Source organism: Letharia columbiana (assembly GCF_014066305.1).
Source record: "Letharia columbiana isolate WasteWater2 chromosome Unknown Sc0000026_s0, whole genome shotgun sequence".
In the NCBI taxonomy this organism is placed as follows: domain Eukaryota; kingdom Fungi; phylum Ascomycota; class Lecanoromycetes; order Lecanorales; family Parmeliaceae; genus Letharia; species Letharia columbiana.
Genome location: NW_023501068.1, coordinates 614,677 through 632,322, shown reverse-complemented (window position 1 = coordinate 632,322; position 17,646 = coordinate 614,677). Strand labels below are relative to the sequence as shown.

Genomic DNA, 17,646 nt, shown 5'->3' with positions numbered 1-17,646 from the left:
TCAGACACACACTCCACTAGTATAAGACCTCCACAGGAACATACAAGACACCAGGTCTCAAATAACTCCCCACCGGATCAAAACTGAAACTACAATCCTGCCGTTAGCATTGCGTCTTTGAGGCGGGTTATCGAGCCTTGGGAGGTTTTTCGAAGTGAAGATCCCCGAGACATGTCTCAAGAGTGGAGTACTTGGTCGCAAAGAAAGATACAACAGTATGGAGTCAGCAAATACATACTCCATCTTCGCCTCCGTCAGCTCACCCATCCTCAACTCCGCATACACAATCTCCTCATTACCCCACACTGGCTCAGCGAGAAACGTTCCCAGCGGTCCAATGACGCAGGAACCGCCGTGGCTTAGCACGTCATTCGCGGTCCAAGCCGTGCCGTCTGGTTTGCGGTCGCTGGGATTGGGGGCGGCGAAGGGTGGATAGTCTGAGGGGAAGAGGGAGACTTGATGGGTTGGGAGTGTTGGTGAAGAGTGTGAGGGGTTGAGGTAGGCAAGAAGCTTACTTTGCAGAATTGATTTGAGTTGATGACGGACCAGCGGCATTCTTTCGCGATGCGCTGCATTGTTGCGATATAGGAGGGCAGGTCGTCGGCGTTGGGGGCGACGGAGTTTCTGAGTAACTTGATTGGTGGACTGTCAGGTGGGAGAGATGAGTTGCGATTCACACGTACTCAATGCCTTTGTGATACAGCGCTAGCCTAGCAGCGGGCATGTAATTCTCCCAGCAGATTAATCCACCAACCTTGCCAATCGCACTATCAGCGACGATGAGTCCGTCGCCGGAGCCGCGGCCCCAGATTAGGCGTTCAGCCGCCGTTGGTATCAACTGTGACTGTCTGAATCTCAACAGTAAATGAATCAAACCGGCGCCCGAACCTTTCTATACTTGTACAGGGAGCATCCCATCTCTATATAAGAGAAAAGCCGTGTAATAGGGCGTGCCTCCCTCCTTCTCGACGATGCCGAGTGAGAGAAAGACATGATTTTCCCGAGCCGTGCGGGCAAGGGTTTCGAACACTGGAGACGGGATGGCGACAGCGGCATCATAGTATTTTGGCAAACCACTGTCGACCTGAGTATGCCGAATGTTAGATGCGCCACTTGTTGGTTTTCCCCAAAAGAGCCTAGATACAGGGTTACTCACCACGAGGCTCTCGTGTGCCGACGGTTGCATCGAAGGCATAGCGCCGAAAGAAAGCCTTTCCTGGGGTTACATGCAGAGTCAGTAACGGCAGATAAGCTCAGCACCGGGTAAGGGAAAAGAGATCTAGACTCTTACGGGGACACCACCAGATCAGCCCTGCTTTCGCGGCTTCGGCAGTGAAGTGGGCCGATTTGGTCATACTCTAAGGCAGATCAAAAGCTGCTGGGGCAGCCTGCCCGGCTGCAACCTTGACAGTCTCTTGGGTGCGCGACATCTGATCGTTTGCGAATGGTGGAGGCTCAGTATGGTGTTCCAAGAGGTCCAATGCCAGTCCTGGACTCGGAGATTAAAGTATCTTAGTGACTTGTAGATGTGGAGATCGGGAACTTGGTTGACGGCAATTAGCACTAGCTATAGCATATGCTAATAATGTTCGCTCCTGTGTTATCGTGGGGAAGTTCCCTGAACGTCAAAGTCGGTGGGGGTAATGTCCCCTTCCGAAGATCATTTGCCGATCAACAAATCCCGGGGTAGCTTGGAGAGATCCCGAACTGATAGCAAGAACAATGATTTTAACTCACCTTGTGCAATATGTCGTGCTGAAGGATTATGCAAGCTATACTTGAGAGAACTATATTGCTGAAACCTGGTATGTGGGAGAAAATAGTCGACGTAGTTCAAGACGCTTCACTATCCCATCTATGTCACTTTGCCGTTTGAGAAATGACAGCTCGTGAGAACCCCTGCGCCTTTGATCAGAAATTGCCCTTCTGATGGTTCTATGCAGAACTTGACCACATTCCCGAGAAGCGAAACCCCTATGTAGACCTGATATCGGACCAAGTGTTCGCATTGATCTCATCCCTAGATCTGGATTCCGGACATGTCCTCGAAAAGTGTGAAGTTGCATACAAAACCTGGGGGGTCCTCAACGAGAAGCGCGACAATGTTCTCGTCGTATGCCATGCGCTCTCCGGAAGTAGTGATCTAGAAGATTGGTGGGGCCCGTTGTTGGGGCCGGGAAAAGCCTTCGACTACACGCGATATTTGGTCTTTTGTGGAAACCTTCTGGGATCGCCGTATGGTTCAGCTTCTCCGCTCACAATCAACCCAAGTACTGGAAGACCGTACGGGCCAGAGTTTCCGGAGACTTCTATTAGAGATGATGTTCGGTAGGCCACCAGATGCCAGCTCGTTACTTGACGAGTGACAACTAACATGATCACAAGAGCGCACAAACTCGTACTTGATGCCATGGGGGTCCAGTCAGTAGCAGCCGTGGTAGGAGGCTCGATGGGAGGGATGTCAGCTCTTGAATGGCCGTTGTGCACGCCTGTTGGGTATGTCAACACGATTATACCAATCGCGACGTCAGCAGACCATAGTGCATGGGGCATCTCTTGGGCTGAAGCCCAAAAGCAATGTATCTATGCAGATTCAAACTACCAGGATGGATACTATGATATGGGTAGTCAGCCCACGAAGGGATTGGCGGCAGCCAGAATGGTAGCGTTGCTCACATACCGTTCCGGCGTATCCTTCGACAAACGCTTTGGAAGAAAATCACCGGCCAAGAGAAAGGGACTGCAAAAATCCAAAGAAGATCTGGCTGATGGGCATTGCGGCAACGGTGTGAATAGTAATTCTCAAAACCCGAAGTGTGACGCCTTTAGGTCGAGAAAGCGCGCTCAGATTGAGGCAAGCAACAGGACTCAGACCCGTACACACCGCACTCGCTCTCCGGTCTTCTCGGCTCAGGGCTACCTGAAATATCAAGGAGACAAATTTATCCGCCGCTTCGATGCCAACTGCTACATCAACTTGACAAACAAGATGGATACGCACGACCTTACGCGCGACAGAATTGTGAGGGGAGAAGAAACAGACGAAGTAGAAGAAGCTTTCACTGAGGTCCTCAAAGCCGTGCCGGCAAAAGCTTTAGTCGTCAGCGTTGACACAGACAACCTCTTCGAGCCCGAACAACAAGTCAAGCTGGCCAAGTATCTACCTGATGCGACTCTCTCAATAATTCGATCCGAGGATGGCCACGACGGGTTCCTTCTGGAATTCGAAGCTTTAGACGGTCTCATCTCCGAGCGACTCAAGCAGCAGTGTTCCTGGGTGTACAAAGATCCACCACTACTCGAAAGCAATGGGACGGGTTCGGCTGCAGTCAAAGATAGCGTCTTCGGTGAGGTCGAATCAGAGTGGTGATGCAAGCCTCCAGGGTTTTTATTGGCGAATGGAGCTTAGGAACTACGAAGCTTTTCGCGGCTTTTGAAGATGGGTCTAGTGTAGAAGTACAGATACCAAAGGAATGTATCTTTGGAAAGACCTAAAACATCAAGCAAAAAAGGCCAAACTCATGGGAGGCTGCAATGCGCAATGTACAGTAGCATATCGCTCAATTGCAGTGATAGTACCAATGATAATGTGGGCTTTCAGGACAAGGTGTCATGGACGCGAGCACAACCTCGAGGAAGTATAACAGATACGGTAGTAGTATAATTTTCATAAGTGGGGCAAGAAAATCATACCAATGTTTCATAGAATATGAAATATTAACACTTTCATGATACGCTGGGCAATGCGGCATCAGTTGCCGCCCGTACTTGATCTGGCCAAATCGTTAATCAGCGACTTCGATGCAGAGCAGACTGGACTCTATTGAATGATGTGAATAGTACTAACCTCGCATTCCGGTCAATGCTTCAAAAGTCATCGAATAGTTGTCCAAAGCTCCGACAACTTTCTGCAATCCATTTCGGAGCTGACTGGTTAAATTGCTGACAAGATGTTCGTTCCGCTGATATATGAAACCTTCGCCATTTGTGGCTCGGATTTTGTGACAGATCATAAGCATTGCATAACTACTCTGCATTGCACAGCAGGCAAATGACGGCATAGTACGGGGAGCTTTGCCGCTGTGGCTCGAAGAGGACGAAACCAGAGACTCCTGATTCCCCGTTAGGTTCGGGTAAGGGAGAGCCTCGAATGATTGAGCTATGTTGAGTGCAGCCTTTAGGCAGTATCTGGCTGCGAGATGGCTGCTGAATGGAAGATTCAACTCTGGAACATCCGAGATCGACGGAATGGAGCCGAGAGAACTCATTGAAGATGATCGGGAAGATAATGGGGAAGACGGCGAACGCGAGATCGATGAGAAAGATGAGTTATCGAACAAGTCGCCGCAGCCACACGCAGGTGCAGGTGTCATTGTGTTGTGCTCTCCACCTGGGGGATTCAAATATTGACCCGAGGATTTAAGGTCGCAATGCTTCTCGGAAAAAAGCGCTTTATCTGTAAAGGCGCAATAGCGGTGAAGCTTGATTTTTGCACTGCGCAACAGTCAGTAGATGAGACGCTGTGGCTATTTTTCATATTACCTATTCAACTTAATACGTGCAATACTTTTTAGAGCCAATGCAACAACGGCCTCGGACGCGTCCACCGGCATAGCAGATGAGTAAGTGGTCCATGCATCGGCTCTAGCGAGTAACGGGTCCAATCTACTATTGAGCTCGTGCATCTTCTCATACACGTATGACATATTGGATTTCGTCTCTAAAGCCTTGTTTTGGTCAAGAATGAACTGAGTGGCGGCAAGGATGGTTTGTTGCGCGGACAAGAAGAATGGCCATGCCTGGATATCAAGAGTCAGCTGAAGATGCCAGAATACCTGGATCTATGTTACTTACATCGGGGTCGGACCTGATACTTGGATACCTTGTTGTGAACCGAGGGTCGTGAACTGAAATTGTTGGGGGCTGTGGTCCGCAAAAACGAGTTAGTGGGGAAGGGACCGGACCAGCTCTCGTGATGTCTTACGGTACTGCTGACGATAGAACCCTGGCATGCACAGGTGTACTAACAAGTGCGAAGCGCAATCAGCATAGCTCTGTGGATCACCGTTTGCCATCATGACTTACACACATCCACCAAGCTCTACGTTTTGCTTCCGCGAATTCACCCTCGTTGTCGCCCTGCGAATGAAGAGACATGTCCATGGCTGAGATCAATGCTTGTCCGGCTCGAGTACGCATCTTGCTGATGTTTCCCCGCTGGGCGTATTCGTAAATACTCAAGATGAGCAGTGCAATGACGCTTTCTATCTCAACAGGCACATTTGGATGAAAAGACCCCCGTCGAGCGGTAGGCGAGCTCCCGGTCAGTGCACGAGACGGTGAGGAATCGGAGTCCAATATTTCGGACTCGATCTCGACACTCTCCATGGTCGATTCCGCAAAAGACTGGGCAAATTTCCTTCGATAAAGCACAGACTCGGGATTGGCAGGATCTTCATCATCATGATGCGGGACCAAAGCCAGGATTGTTGAAATTGCAAGAGTGATAGGAGATGACGGTTCGAAATCACTCCTGACATTGCTTCTGTGACCCTTCCTGTGTTCGTCCCTAGGCCTAGACGATGGGCGATCTACCACTGGGCTTGATACTGGAGGCGGCAAAACAGGAAAGTATGGATGGATGAAAACGTAATAAGCATTTAGACTGTCGCGAGTCAATTAACGGCTGAATGCAACGCGCCTGGAACAGCAGACAGATGGACAGTTGAGGGGCTTACAGATCTTCATCACTGCCGTAGACCCTAACAATAGGACTGGCTCGCTCCGGAAGAGAGTCTGGTCTTGATTGCGGACTGCTGCCACTCGACTGACCGTCAAATTGAACCGAGCTAGTGAAGAGGCTGTCATAGATGAAATCGCTGTCCTGGGAGAAGTCCAGCTGGCTGAGCCCCGCTCCAGGACTGATGAATGACGGTGCTTCATCGAACACGACTATGATCAATGAGTAAGAGCACAAATTGCGATGAAAAATACATGACGTACAGTCTTCGTCATTCCAATTAAATGTCATGTCATGATCTTCGACCTGAGGTTGCTTTTGCGATACTTTGGACCGAGGGGCTCGAGGCCCGCCTCTCTTGCTTTTGGTGTACTGGCATTCTCTGCCCCTCGTGGAGCACTAAAATTTGCGTCATTTAGATGTTGGAAGATCTATGGCCACAGAGAATGGGAGGATACCGACATTCGTGCATACTTTCTTCCCGTCACAACGTGTTCGCGAGGCGCGGCTGTCAAAACGTTAGGTCCAAAACGCTTGGAGGCTAACATTCTAGACTTTGTACCAGGCAAGGCATGCGACCTTCACAGGTGGGACTGCAAACTTCTTCTTGGCAATCGTTGTTCGACGCGCAGGGGTACGAAGTGCGGTAGCTGTGGAGGCCATGGGCACTTGTTCCGTGGTGACATGTCCCAGCACAGTAAGTGGAGTGTAGAAAGATATGAGAAGGTGGCTCTATTTAAGGTGCCTGCATTAATCAAGGGAGGCAGTCGTCATTCCAACTCAAAGCATGTGGCAGGATTGCGGCGGCAGAGACCCTTTTCCCTTTCCCAGAAAAGGAACAAGCTGCATGCTTGCATGAGACCATTGAGGCCATTGGAGGCCATTGCCATTTCCTGATAAGTGAGAGTCTCTCTCTCATTCGATATCCTGACTGGCCGAGAGTCTCCACGGTCAACCCCACTGGGAATAGGGTGGGAAAGGGAAGGAGTGCGAAAGATAAGGAGAGAGTGGGGAGAGTCTCCGCTTGCGAGCATCTTGATCCGAGGAGTCCCCATCCGGACTGGCGCCTTGGCACCGCCTTGGCTTGTGAGGATTGCTCTGGTTGGGGTGGTACAGACTTCGCAAGAGCACACTCAATGAGAGAAACCTTCGATCATGACTGTGAAGCAACATCTTCCTGGTAAGCCAAGCCGCTCTTATTCTCTTGCCGCGAGTTTACATGATTAAGAATATATACAATCTGTCAATCCACTGACGCATAGTCGTTTGATGTAAAAGTACGCTCGTTGAGCCTTATGACTTATCCCACAGCTTTGGATCTGCCTACATTCATTTTCGTCAGAAATACATCGCTGACATTTGAAATCAGCCGAACGATTGTTAGAGCCTGCGGTGCTCCCTCCTTGACGGAGCAATGACCGCGCCAACCGCGCCCAGCCTCCCGTTCCCCGTGTTCCAGGTCTCGCAGAAAGTAGAGCACTACCTCCTCTATGACATAAACATCATCACCTGGCTCCGCAAGAACCACAATATCCTCGGAGTCCTTATCGGTACACTGCCTCAGATCCCACAACAAAATGTCTTCCTTGGGCTGCCCTTGGAACTTCAGCCTGAAGAAGCAAGGTTACTTGTGGAGAGAAGCTTGGCATATATCGTGAACGATTTGGATTGGCATATGCAGGACCTAGCATCGAAGGTTGTCGAGCAGAAAGAAGCGATCAAGGCGGATCTCAGAGAACAAGGGGCAAGGGTAGCGAAAGATTTCGAGAGCAATAAGAAGAGCCGGACACAGAAGGCTCTGAAGAGGATACAGGCCAAAAGCGGCTCGACTGTGGGACAGCGATCAATCCCCAGCCCAGCCCTAGAAGAGGCAGAGGACACCTCGGAAGAAACTCTGTTCGGCGAATCGCTCACGCGAGAGACCACTGTAACGCCGTCTCCAGAACCATGCCAAGCTGCTGGACCCGAATGCAAGCCTTGGACGGTCACACCAACGACATCCTATCCGCTCCTTTCTCCACCTGCCAACATCGACTCACCAGGCCTCCCAAAAGTCAATCCGTCCTCATACGCCCTCTTCAAGCACCTACACAGCCTAGGCTACTTCCTCTCTCCCGGCATACGCTTCGGCTGCCAATTCTCCGTCTATCCCGGCGACCCGCTACGCTTCCACAGCCACTTCCTGACCATGAGCGCCGACTGGGACGAGGAGATCGATCTCCTGGATCTGGTCGGCGGCGGCAGGCTGGGGACCGGGGTGAAGAAGGGATGGCTGGTTGGCGGGGTTGAGCAAAAGGGGGAGGAGGGTGAAGGAGGCAAAGATTCAGGGGGGCGGCGAAAAGGGGCACGGATGACGGGGCCAGAGTAAGGACGTTTTGCATTGAGTGGGGAGGCATGTGAATGAATAAAAATCGTCCTACGATCTCGTGTCATAAACATACTATGAAATGGCTAATACCGCACGGCGGCTTGCCCGCTTGAGCCCTTGAATGATTACTGCTGGACCTGCAAGGCACTGGGCAGATGTGAGCTACCTGATCTATTGTTCCCCAAGAGTAAAATACTGGCTAACACGCTGTAACAGAACCTAAAGATGCAGTCGACCTACACCAAGAGAATTTTTTGATCAACCTGCAGAGGGGCACTGGTCTGCGGAACCTCACAAGATTCACAGCAAGCTGGTCCTAAGGCCGCCACTTGTATGTTGGCTTGCCTGATGTGCAGCTTTTCATTTCCAATGAAGAAAACGGGGCAATCGTCCATGCGATGACACAACGCCTAGTATTTCCACGTAAAAGTAGTTCAAACTTCCCATATGTCCAATTCCCATCATATCAATCCACCGCAAATTCAAACCACCTAGGGACCCAAATGCCCTCCCTTCCTTCATTCACCTTTCCCAGACCCTTCCCAACCCCAGCCCACCCCCCTCACTCCCTCTTTACAATCCTCGGCAATCCCACCCAACACCCCAGCATCCCCGCGAACAACCCGATACAAATCGGATGCAAGACCCACGTCCCGACCTCCTGGGCCAAAACCCCCGTCACCAACGGCGCCACCGCGCCGCCGGAACTGCCCAGCGCCGACACGGCCGCCAACCCGCTCATCTGCAGCCGCTTCGGGATCAACGACGCGAACACGGCCGTGGCGGCGGGGTAGACGGGCCCGAGCAGGAGGCCGACGACGGACACGGCGACGGCGTCGCCGACGGCGTTGGGCACGAGCCAGACGAGCAGCTGGAAGGCGGCGGCGCCGAGGACCAGGGCGACGACGGCGCGCTTCTCGCCGACGCGGTGGGCGGGGTGCGAGAGCAGGAAGCGGCCGAGGGTGACGCCGGCCCAGAAGCCGGCGGTGACGTAGCCGACGCGGGCGGGGGAGGAGTGCCGGTAGGAGATGAGGAAGGAGATGACCCAGCCCGAGATGCTGACCTCGGCGCCCTGGTAGCAGAAGATGAAGAGGGCGCCCAGGACGGTGGTTTTGTGCGTGAGGGCGGCTTTGAGGAGGGTGGAGCGGGAGGGGGGCGCGGGGTGGGGGTTCGAGGGGGTGGGGCGCAGGGGGTTGAGGGGCGGGGTGTCCTTTTCGTAGTTGCGGAAGGAGAAGAAGGCGAGGAGGAGGTTGAAGATGGTGATGGATAGGGAGATGAAGTAGAAGGTGGACCAGGGATGGTTGTGAGTGACCAACGCCGTCGCCATCAGTGGACCGATTGTTGCACCGATGCCGTAGGACCCATGCAAGCAGCCCAGCGCGGTCGTCGCGTTGGCGAGGTTGGCTGAGAAGACGTTGTTCGGAGCCAGATTTGTGGCTATGCCTAGGCCCAGGAACAGGAAAGAGACGACGACGACGGGAAAGGGAGGCCTGCAGACCAGCATGATGTAGGCTGCGGCCATGATGGACTCGGCTAGAACAAGGGTCTTGGCCCGGCCCAAACGAGCCTGCAGGAGTTGGTTGACAGGAGCAGCTGCGATGAAGCCAACGGCGTTCGTGACGAAAATGAGCGAGACAATCGCATAGCCGATCTTGTAGTCCTTTTCCATGTAGGGAATGAGAGCGCCAGGGGCTGCGTCGTTCAGACCGTTGCCGAAATTCATCAGACAAGCACTCAAGAGTCGCCACTTGTTGATTGGCGGGTTCGTCCACGTTTGCACGACTTCGGCGGCATCGTGATATTCCGGTGTAGGTGGGCGGGACATCTCCAATTCATGGAGACTTCTTGGAGTCTGACCACCCGAAGGTGTAAGTGGTAGCGGAGGACCATTATCACGAGGGGTCCTGTTCAGCTCGTCCAGTTCGTACGCGGTTGGCAAGTCAGGAAGAGCATGAGAATCCTTTTTGAGAGCGGCCGGAGGGTCGGTAATACGTGAGTCGATATCAATAAGGGTTCCGAATCCTCTTTGTGATACCATAATTGACCTGTGTCGAGGGTTCAGTCTTGTATTCGAGACGCTTTCTCAAAAAAGGAATTATATATATTCTGTTGAAAGACTTTATATCTTGGCATGCAAAAGGGTATATATCATGATGAGAGAGTTAACGTATTTTCCAATACCCAAGAAACTTTTCATCAGCCAAGGAGGTAAGCCCATCCATTGGGATGATAGATGGGTAACCTGCTCAATACCTTTTGTGGGAAAAGATAGCATTTCCCTTTTCCGTCAAGTGCCGGCCTTTATTCGGCTTGAAAGCCAAAAATCAGCCTTACCCACACGGCCGGCTTGGTAGCTCGAAGCCTTCACTCCCCTCATTGAAATAACATAAGAGAGACCACAAAGCGAATCTCTGTAATGGGTCGACCGAAACGCAAACTGCTAGCGACGGCAGCGGAGACATCCTCTCCACCAGCGGTCTTGGACCAGGGTCATATGATCGCTTTGGTCAAGAAGGCAGAGGGCAACAACTTGTACTCAGTGGAGCTGCCTTCGGGAAAAGAGCCACTGTTGGCCGAGCTACCGTCTCGCTTTCCGTTCACAGATATGGATCAAACGTGGCGGGTATGTCGTGGTTGACAGCTCCGCCTTTGATGACAGAGAGAACAAGCTTGGTGGAGAGATTGTCAACGTGGTGAGAGACGAGAAGCAATGGCGGAAGCAGGCATATTGGTTGGTGTCCTCGAGTTCGAGCAATGTGCACTGCTAATGCGTCAGTGGAGGCCTCCAGAATTTGTCAAGAAACCCACCTATCTCGACGACAGCGAGGAGGATGAATCGACCGCAGGCAAAATGCCACCAGCTGAGGAGTCGGATTGCGGAGAATGATCCCATTGCTTTGCATTCCAGCATCCATCACTCATCATGTTCCTTCTCTTCGCCCGCAATATCCGCGGGAGATGCAACATCAGCAAGGTCATCCCTTGTGCCCCACCATACAGACAACACCTGAACAACCAAACACCCTACTACCATGATCGAGCTTGCGTCGGTACTCGGATACACGTTCCACCCCCACTCTTGAGCCCCCCAGACTGCGTATATGAAGATTGGATGCAAGCCAGCTTTCCAGAGCAGAAACGGTGTTGACCAGGCGATATAAGCATAGAATTGGTAGTGAAGAGACCGTGCGCACAGCATGCCGATAGCCATAGAGTTCAGAATGGATGTCATAATGAAGGATGGTGACACATTGATGGACATCAATTGCTGGGCTTTCGGCGGAAGAGGCTTGATTGCGGTGGATATCAAAGCTGGTATTGAAAGGCCAGACGGTCGAGTCCAACGAGTCAGAACGAAAGTTGAGAGCAATGCAAGATGGACAGCAATTAGGGTTATAGCAAATTCCCTGGACAAGAATCTTTCTTCCCCGACAAATCTCCAATTGACGGTCCATTTGAACAAGAACTGTCGAGTGAGCTCGAATGACCGAGCGAGATAGCCTTTCGCGTTGGCTGGTAGAAACGGAAAGGCAAGGGTGATCTGTTGTACGGCGTCAGCCTTGTTTCGCGGCATTCGCGATTGTAAGAAAAAGACTTACCTGTATCTGTGCCATGAGAAACACAGCATTCATTGCCCTGTTGAAAGGCAGCGCCTGCAACAATATGAGTCCAACTGCGGGAGCAGCCAGCAAAACGCTCATCTTAATACCGACGCCGAACGAATAGACAACGCTTCCGACGGTCCAGATTCTTCGTTGGTAGAAGTATATAGCGGTGAAGAGCGCCAGAATAGCAAAGCAATCGTTGAAGAGTCGCAGGAGAAATAGGCTGTGGAGTCTTTTCGAGAGGATGAGGAGGGGAAATATGTATGGCGGTGCCTGCACTGGTCAGCACAGGCCCAGAAGTTTGTCGCTAGCTTTTCTGTCGTAGCCCGAAATCCTCATACCTTAGCCATACGGTAGCAAGCCATAGCCATGCTCACGGCGCCAAGATACACAACAGCAAATGTACATTGAGCGATAAAAATATCAGCTCCTTTGTCCGTAATGAGGTATAGAGCGTTGTATATGAATAGATGCGCTGCTGGGTAAACCAAAGGACCTGGCATCCAGATTTAGCACCCAAGAAGAGGAATAGGAGGCACATTTCCGTGTCCAACCTGTGTCGCCTTTAATGAGGGTGTAGTCGCGCTCTCCATTTCGATACTGTTCAACCTGCTGGATGTAGGCTCTCCAGTCAATTTCAGTGTCTATGTTGGGCGTCAGCTCCATCCTTTACGGGCTGGGCCAAAAAGCTTCCTCTCTCGTTGGCGCAGGAGCTCGGGGACCAAAGCTCACAAGGTATTTTCCAGATGATGAGGGCGCAGAAAACGGCGTCCGCAAGGAGAAGGAGGGGCGAAAGCCATCTTGTATGCTTGGGGTTGCTGGCTAAATCGATGGCCTGGTGGTAAAGGTCCATTGCGCCGGCGATGATTTGGAGAAGAGGGAGCTCTCTTAGCTTGATGGCGATTCCAGCTCACCCGCGTTCTCTTGGCACTGTAAGCACTGAAGCAGACAGAAATCTGCCCCCCAGCTTATTAAGGTAGCCGGGGCCCGCCCCGGGCCGCCACTTTCCAGCTGCGAGCTGGGTCTCGGGGGTTCGAAAATAAACTGCACTTACAGAGGTCTGCACCGAAAGTCCTGCACCCGCCAAGACTCTTGCGCTCAGACTTCGGATAACGCCCCACCTAAAGGGCTACCTGGACAATGCTGGAGTTCTTCGGAATCGCACCTAGCCCTAGCCAGGTTTCGGGGCTTAATGCCCCTATCAAGCAAAAGAAGTACCTAAAGTCCCATCCATGCGCTGTGAGAAGATATTTTTAGGCTTCCCCTATAGGGGGCCGCTTTCCGAAAGTAGGGTTAGGGCTGCACTAGCGCATGTGCAGGACTTTCGGTGCAGACCTCTGTACTCCCACGTAAATCGCATAACATACCTTACTCGTGGATTCCAGAAGTGAGTCCTTTGATAGAGCGAGGACACCAATCGATATTTCCACTTAGCGGCATGTCGCTTGATCTATTGGTGTCCTCGCTCTATCAAGTAACTCACTTCTGGAATCCACGAGTATTGTCTACCAACTTTTATAACTCAACAACGAAAGCTTCAATGACAACGTTTTGTTATATAACTACTCTTATTGAATAACTATACAACTCCCTAGCCGGGATGATGAGCGTACGTTTGAATGGTTGAATAACTATTCGACTTCAAAGTTCCGCCATAGTTTTGCAACTCCCGGAGCTGGGTGTGAGTTAGCACCTAAGCCCGGGTAAGCAAGCTCATCCTTCATCTAACTCCCCAATGTTCGAAAGCTCAATTTGAGTATCAAGCCTTTGATGTGTAGATAGAATACACAGCGGTATATAGCCGAGCTGTTGTCCATTAAACAAAAGGTAGTCAATCCTGCTGGAATCACAGCTCCTCCGTTGCTGGTAAGGTTCTCGAAACGGTCACCTTTCAACCAAACGTAAGACCACCATCTCCATCTTTCCCCGCCCGTCGTCCAATCCCTCGCTACTCATGATACCATGGATATAGCATTCCCCAACGACCTCATACTCTTCATCCCGTCGGGAACGTAGTACAATTGGAATTTGTGAGCCTGCCGCCACAGCAATCAGATCCCCCTCCCTCCCTTTCTTGGGCACCCATCCAATTCTCCCTTTGCTCGACAAGCAGAGTCGCCGACCATCAGCTGTCTGCACTATCCGTTTCTGAGCCTCTATGATATGCTCGCATCTTGGGTTGCTTGGCTCAACGGACACGGTTCCCCAATGGCTCTGTAACCACTCGTGTGTTGGCACTATACTGATAGTATCTTGCTCAGCTCGACGGTAGTCCGTGTCTCGTCCGCCGACGACTGTATGTGATCTCACTTCTTATTTTACGTCCTCTGAAGAGCCGTATGCTGTACTCTTATCGATCATCTTCCGAAACTCGGTATGGATCAACCCCATTTGAGTCCACTCGAAATCGTCGTACGACTGTCCTGTTTCTTGTGCGCAAAATTCTATTTGTGTGCCAACAGCTTCGATTCCATCGACAACTACACCTAGGGCTAGGAGAGTATCGCCTTGTACTCTGAGTCGCGCTCGCTCGATTAGCGGACCTGCTCCACAAAAAGGGTCTCTGTCCGAGGTGAGTGAGTCGATAAAAAATCCTTTGGCCGACCAGGTCGGAACCCAGGATGAGTTAGCCAAGTAGCGAAGACTCATTCATTTCGCATACCTCTAATAATCGTAGTTCCTGACTCTCAATGATCGCATGTACTACGAAGTCACGATATAATGTACGCGCGTCAATATCATAGGTTGGAAGATGCAGGAGCGAATTATTATTCTTTACGAGTGACAGCGGTCCATAGATCTTGTCCCTTGGATCACTTACCGGCCTCGCTTGGGTCATCTTTATTAGCTCGAACACAGGAAGACCTGTGTTTTCCCATATTTCTTGATGCCCACAAGCTGATTTAGGCCTTTGTTCGCGCGAGTCGAGTTGAATTACGCAACCTGCATGATGTTCTCGTCACATCAGAGACTACACGACTCCAATCTCTTATGCTACCCGGACAATTTGTTTCTTGCGATAAAGAACCTCTTTCACTTGAAGCGGCATACAACCTTAGCATGGGGTTCCGTTCCAGTATTCGATTCCTCCCACACCGGCTCTGATTCTGTTCCTCCACACTCACTATTCTCAAATAATTGATCATGCTGAAAGCCGCGTTTGGTCCAGAGCTGTCCTCGTGCCACTCCCCGATGGCGACACACTGTCTACCGCAATGTCATTGGACCTTATCATCCCAATGACCTTCCGGGATCGCTTTCAGAGGCGTAACAAACAGCTTGGACCGCTACTGATGGAGGGAAAGCTCGATGACTTCCCTCGTCAGCCTTTTTACGCCACCGATGGTTGACTTTATGGCTTCGACGCGTAGAATTCCATTGTGCTCCTCACACCGTGCTTCATAACCATTCCAGACACCACCGTTGTTGACCTTCAACCCTTCGGGATGCAGACACTTCGCTACCGGCTCATTGGAGAGTTCTTGGTCCAAGCCGATCCTCGTTCGACTCTACTCAGCCTGACTTATCTGGGCTATCACTTGGTCCAGATTTTGCTTCAATTCGCGCTTCTCCGGACTGAAATGATGCGTCTTGTCTCCACGCTGCTCAATATGGCTGATGAAGGCGCGCAAATGTCGGATGTCTCTGGCCGTGTTTTGAACGGCATCTATCCGACTGACCTTGCACCCCCTCCATCTTACATGTGATGGCCAAAGTCGCCTGGTTTAAGATTGCGAGTACCTTCACGAGTCTCCCCGTGCCTCTGACATCGTTTAGGAATGGCTGATAGTCCGACGTTCTCTGGGCTAGTTTGCTCACCACATTGCCACCTCGTCTCGGATTAGCTAGCCATTTTTTTACCCTGTGGACGATCTTTTTCGTGATTTTGATTGCTTGATACAGTTCGCCATTGAGCAGCGTCTCTTGAATAATTAAATCATACACCATTCCCCCCCACGGTCTCTTGCACTGGATATCTCCCTGGTGACATATAAATGATGTTATCGAGGTCTCGGGGACTAATGACATATCTGCTGTCGTCGGCCATGACAACAGTCAATTCAGTGCAATCCGATCTAGGGTGAACCTCGACGGGAGGGATGTCGTTGATCGTTCCTAGACGTCCTGCGTATTGCAGAGTGTTGAAGATTGATGTGGATCTGAAGCCCTCGTCTGGCCACTTGACAGTACATGAGAGGCATTTCCGGCCGAGATCGTCGACTGTCCCGGGAAGGAGATAGCCATCTTCGGGATCTCTCCTCATGAACATATTCCAGATATTGCTGTGGTCTTCATCTATGTTAGTGTTGCCACTTTCTAGTGGAAATCCATCGATGGCGGGCACGAACGCGCTCAAGAATACCCGCGGGTTGATCGACAACAAAGGAAGACCTTCAAGATCAACAACTCAATGTCGGGTCGGTCAGTTTTGAGCTTATACGTCGCTTCCAAGAAATCCTTGATCTCCGCAAGATCTTCATTGTTCCAGAGCGACAGGAGTAACACAACCATTTGCGGGAACGCGGTCCGATGTGTTTCTGGGTCGAATCGTCGCTACCGGTAGGATCCAGAGAAGCGTAAGATGCTGCGCTGAGCGAGATAATCTCTTTGATACCCTTGCTGGTGGTCAGGGTTTTGAAATTGGTCCATGGTTGAGTCCATAACGAGTGTTCTCGGAATTGATGATGCGTACTCTCGCGGACATCGTAAAGAGAATCGGACTTCTTATGCAAAGACGACGTGCATCCTCGATCATCGTTTCGAGAAGAGTGCTAGTCTCCTCAGACGTCATTTCCGGGCCCCCTTTGGCTATTAAACTTTGATAAGTTGACTATCAAGTCCCAAAGGGAGCTTCCGTCGACTTCGACCAACAGTCCCCTCAGACCCCAGTCCCCAACTCGAAGATCTTTGACAATGGTCACATGCTCGCTGTCGATGATTACTGTATCAGGATATCGCTTGCGCCGAGCGAGTGCCCTTTGTCGATCTGGGAATATTTGGTCACGCTCACGCGCCTGATACTCGGCTCTTGCGAGTATACTCGCGGTTTGATCAGTCTGCACACTCTGCAAATCTTGAGATACGTTAAATTGGCTGAGAAGTGAGCCTGCTGTAGGTACTCGTCAAAGCGCGTCCTTCTGGTCAGCCTCTTTCTCTCCTATATCGAGTTGTTCGCTGCGGTTGACCTGGGATCTGTCGGCTCCTAATAGAAACTTCAACCTCACTGCGAGTATGGGTGCCGAGACTAGGACCTTTTCCAGAGCGAAGCCCTTTGCGTATGTCCGCCGTCGTCATGGGTCGATTTTCAAGTGATCCATATCGTCGAATCTCACGCGCTCTAGAAGCCTATCAGCGGAATCCAACAACATGAATTCCCCTGTAGCTTATTATGATACTCTGTATTGTCATCAACGATAGCAAATCCCTTAAGAGCTTTGTTCTCTCGTATCGGTTTACCCACGAGAACATAATGAAGCTTAGTGGCCAGTCGAGAATCCATCATTTCATGAATCACCTGCAGCGTTGTTCTCAACGAAGCTAGAGGCTCTCCAGACAACTGGTCCACATGATCGACCACCACGATCAACTCTTTGTTCTTCCTGAGTTCAATCACCGCACTTAATAGCCTCCTGAATGTTTCCAAGGCAGCGTTGGCCGCGTCTCGATCTGTCCGGCGATTCGCAAAGACCATTGGATCGGTAATCAAACATGCACATATGCACATCCTTGTTCTTTCGAAACGCATCTATCATGTAACCTTTGGGCAACGATAGATTACAACAATATAATAGTCGTGCTTGACGTGATATTAGGATAATTTGAAAAAATCTTCCCTTCAGCCAGAGGGATTTGCAGGTCTTCACGGCAATCGAAATAAAGAATGTTGGTTCTTTTCCTCCGGCTTTGCCCCCAAAAATTGAATCCAATGTTTG

At 51.0% G+C, this 17,646-nt stretch overlaps 9 protein-coding genes across 9 annotated transcripts; 3 read left to right on the top strand and 6 right to left on the bottom strand.

The window, feature by feature from the left end:
- Positions 1-16: 16 nt before the first annotated feature.
- On the bottom strand, positions 17-555 carry HO173_007899 (uncharacterized protein; the record flags this gene model as incomplete). Its single annotated transcript, XM_037309799.1, has 2 exons — positions 17-89; positions 239-555. The coding sequence occupies 2 exons, from the start codon at positions 553-555 to the stop codon at positions 17-19; spliced, it is 390 nt and encodes a 129-aa protein (XP_037163476.1).
- A 118-nt stretch (positions 556-673) lies between these two features.
- On the bottom strand, positions 674-1,195 carry HO173_007898 (uncharacterized protein; the record flags this gene model as incomplete). The annotated part of the gene is made up of 3 exons (XM_037309798.1): positions 674-844; positions 899-1,084; positions 1,157-1,195. The coding sequence occupies 3 exons, from the start codon at positions 1,193-1,195 to the stop codon at positions 674-676; spliced, it is 396 nt and encodes a 131-aa protein (XP_037163475.1).
- A 684-nt stretch (positions 1,196-1,879) lies between these two features.
- On the top strand, positions 1,880-3,370 carry HO173_007897 (uncharacterized protein; the record flags this gene model as incomplete). The annotated part of the gene is made up of 3 exons (XM_037309797.1): positions 1,880-1,889; positions 1,944-2,328; positions 2,386-3,370. The coding sequence occupies 3 exons, from the start codon at positions 1,880-1,882 to the stop codon at positions 3,368-3,370; spliced, it is 1,380 nt and encodes a 459-aa protein (XP_037163474.1).
- Positions 3,371-3,726: 356 nt separating this feature from the next.
- Positions 3,727-6,403, bottom strand: HO173_007896 (uncharacterized protein; the record flags this gene model as incomplete). The annotated part of the gene is made up of 10 exons (XM_037309796.1): positions 3,727-3,773; positions 3,848-4,494; positions 4,543-4,799; positions 4,855-4,923; positions 4,985-5,023; positions 5,086-5,665; positions 5,739-5,952; positions 6,004-6,139; positions 6,203-6,248; positions 6,303-6,403. 10 exons carry the CDS (start codon positions 6,401-6,403, stop codon positions 3,727-3,729), a joined length of 2,136 nt encoding a protein of 711 aa, XP_037163473.1.
- A 751-nt stretch (positions 6,404-7,154) lies between these two features.
- HO173_007895 (uncharacterized protein) lies at positions 7,155-8,108 on the top strand (the record flags this gene model as incomplete). Its single annotated transcript, XM_037309795.1, has 1 exon — positions 7,155-8,108. The coding sequence occupies one exon, from the start codon at positions 7,155-7,157 to the stop codon at positions 8,106-8,108; it is 954 nt and encodes a 317-aa protein (XP_037163472.1).
- A 562-nt stretch (positions 8,109-8,670) lies between these two features.
- On the bottom strand, positions 8,671-10,146 carry HO173_007894 (uncharacterized protein; the record flags this gene model as incomplete). Its single annotated transcript, XM_037309794.1, has 1 exon — positions 8,671-10,146. One exon carries the CDS (start codon positions 10,144-10,146, stop codon positions 8,671-8,673), a length of 1,476 nt encoding a protein of 491 aa, XP_037163471.1.
- Positions 10,147-10,524: 378 nt separating this feature from the next.
- Positions 10,525-10,995, top strand: HO173_007893 (uncharacterized protein; the record flags this gene model as incomplete). Its single annotated transcript, XM_037309793.1, has 2 exons — positions 10,525-10,731; positions 10,885-10,995. The coding sequence occupies 2 exons, from the start codon at positions 10,525-10,527 to the stop codon at positions 10,993-10,995; spliced, it is 318 nt and encodes a 105-aa protein (XP_037163470.1).
- Positions 10,996-11,022: 27 nt separating this feature from the next.
- Positions 11,023-12,566, bottom strand: HO173_007892 (uncharacterized protein; the record flags this gene model as incomplete). The annotated part of the gene is made up of 5 exons (XM_037309792.1): positions 11,023-11,649; positions 11,708-11,986; positions 12,055-12,209; positions 12,268-12,357; positions 12,446-12,566. The coding sequence occupies 5 exons, from the start codon at positions 12,564-12,566 to the stop codon at positions 11,023-11,025; spliced, it is 1,272 nt and encodes a 423-aa protein (XP_037163469.1).
- A 3,084-nt stretch (positions 12,567-15,650) lies between these two features.
- Positions 15,651-17,405, bottom strand: HO173_007891 (uncharacterized protein; the record flags this gene model as incomplete). Its single annotated transcript, XM_037309791.1, has 5 exons — positions 15,651-16,120; positions 16,272-16,485; positions 16,546-16,823; positions 16,900-17,051; positions 17,110-17,405. 5 exons carry the CDS (start codon positions 17,403-17,405, stop codon positions 15,651-15,653), a joined length of 1,410 nt encoding a protein of 469 aa, XP_037163468.1.
- Between the last annotated feature and the right edge of the window lie 241 nt (positions 17,406-17,646).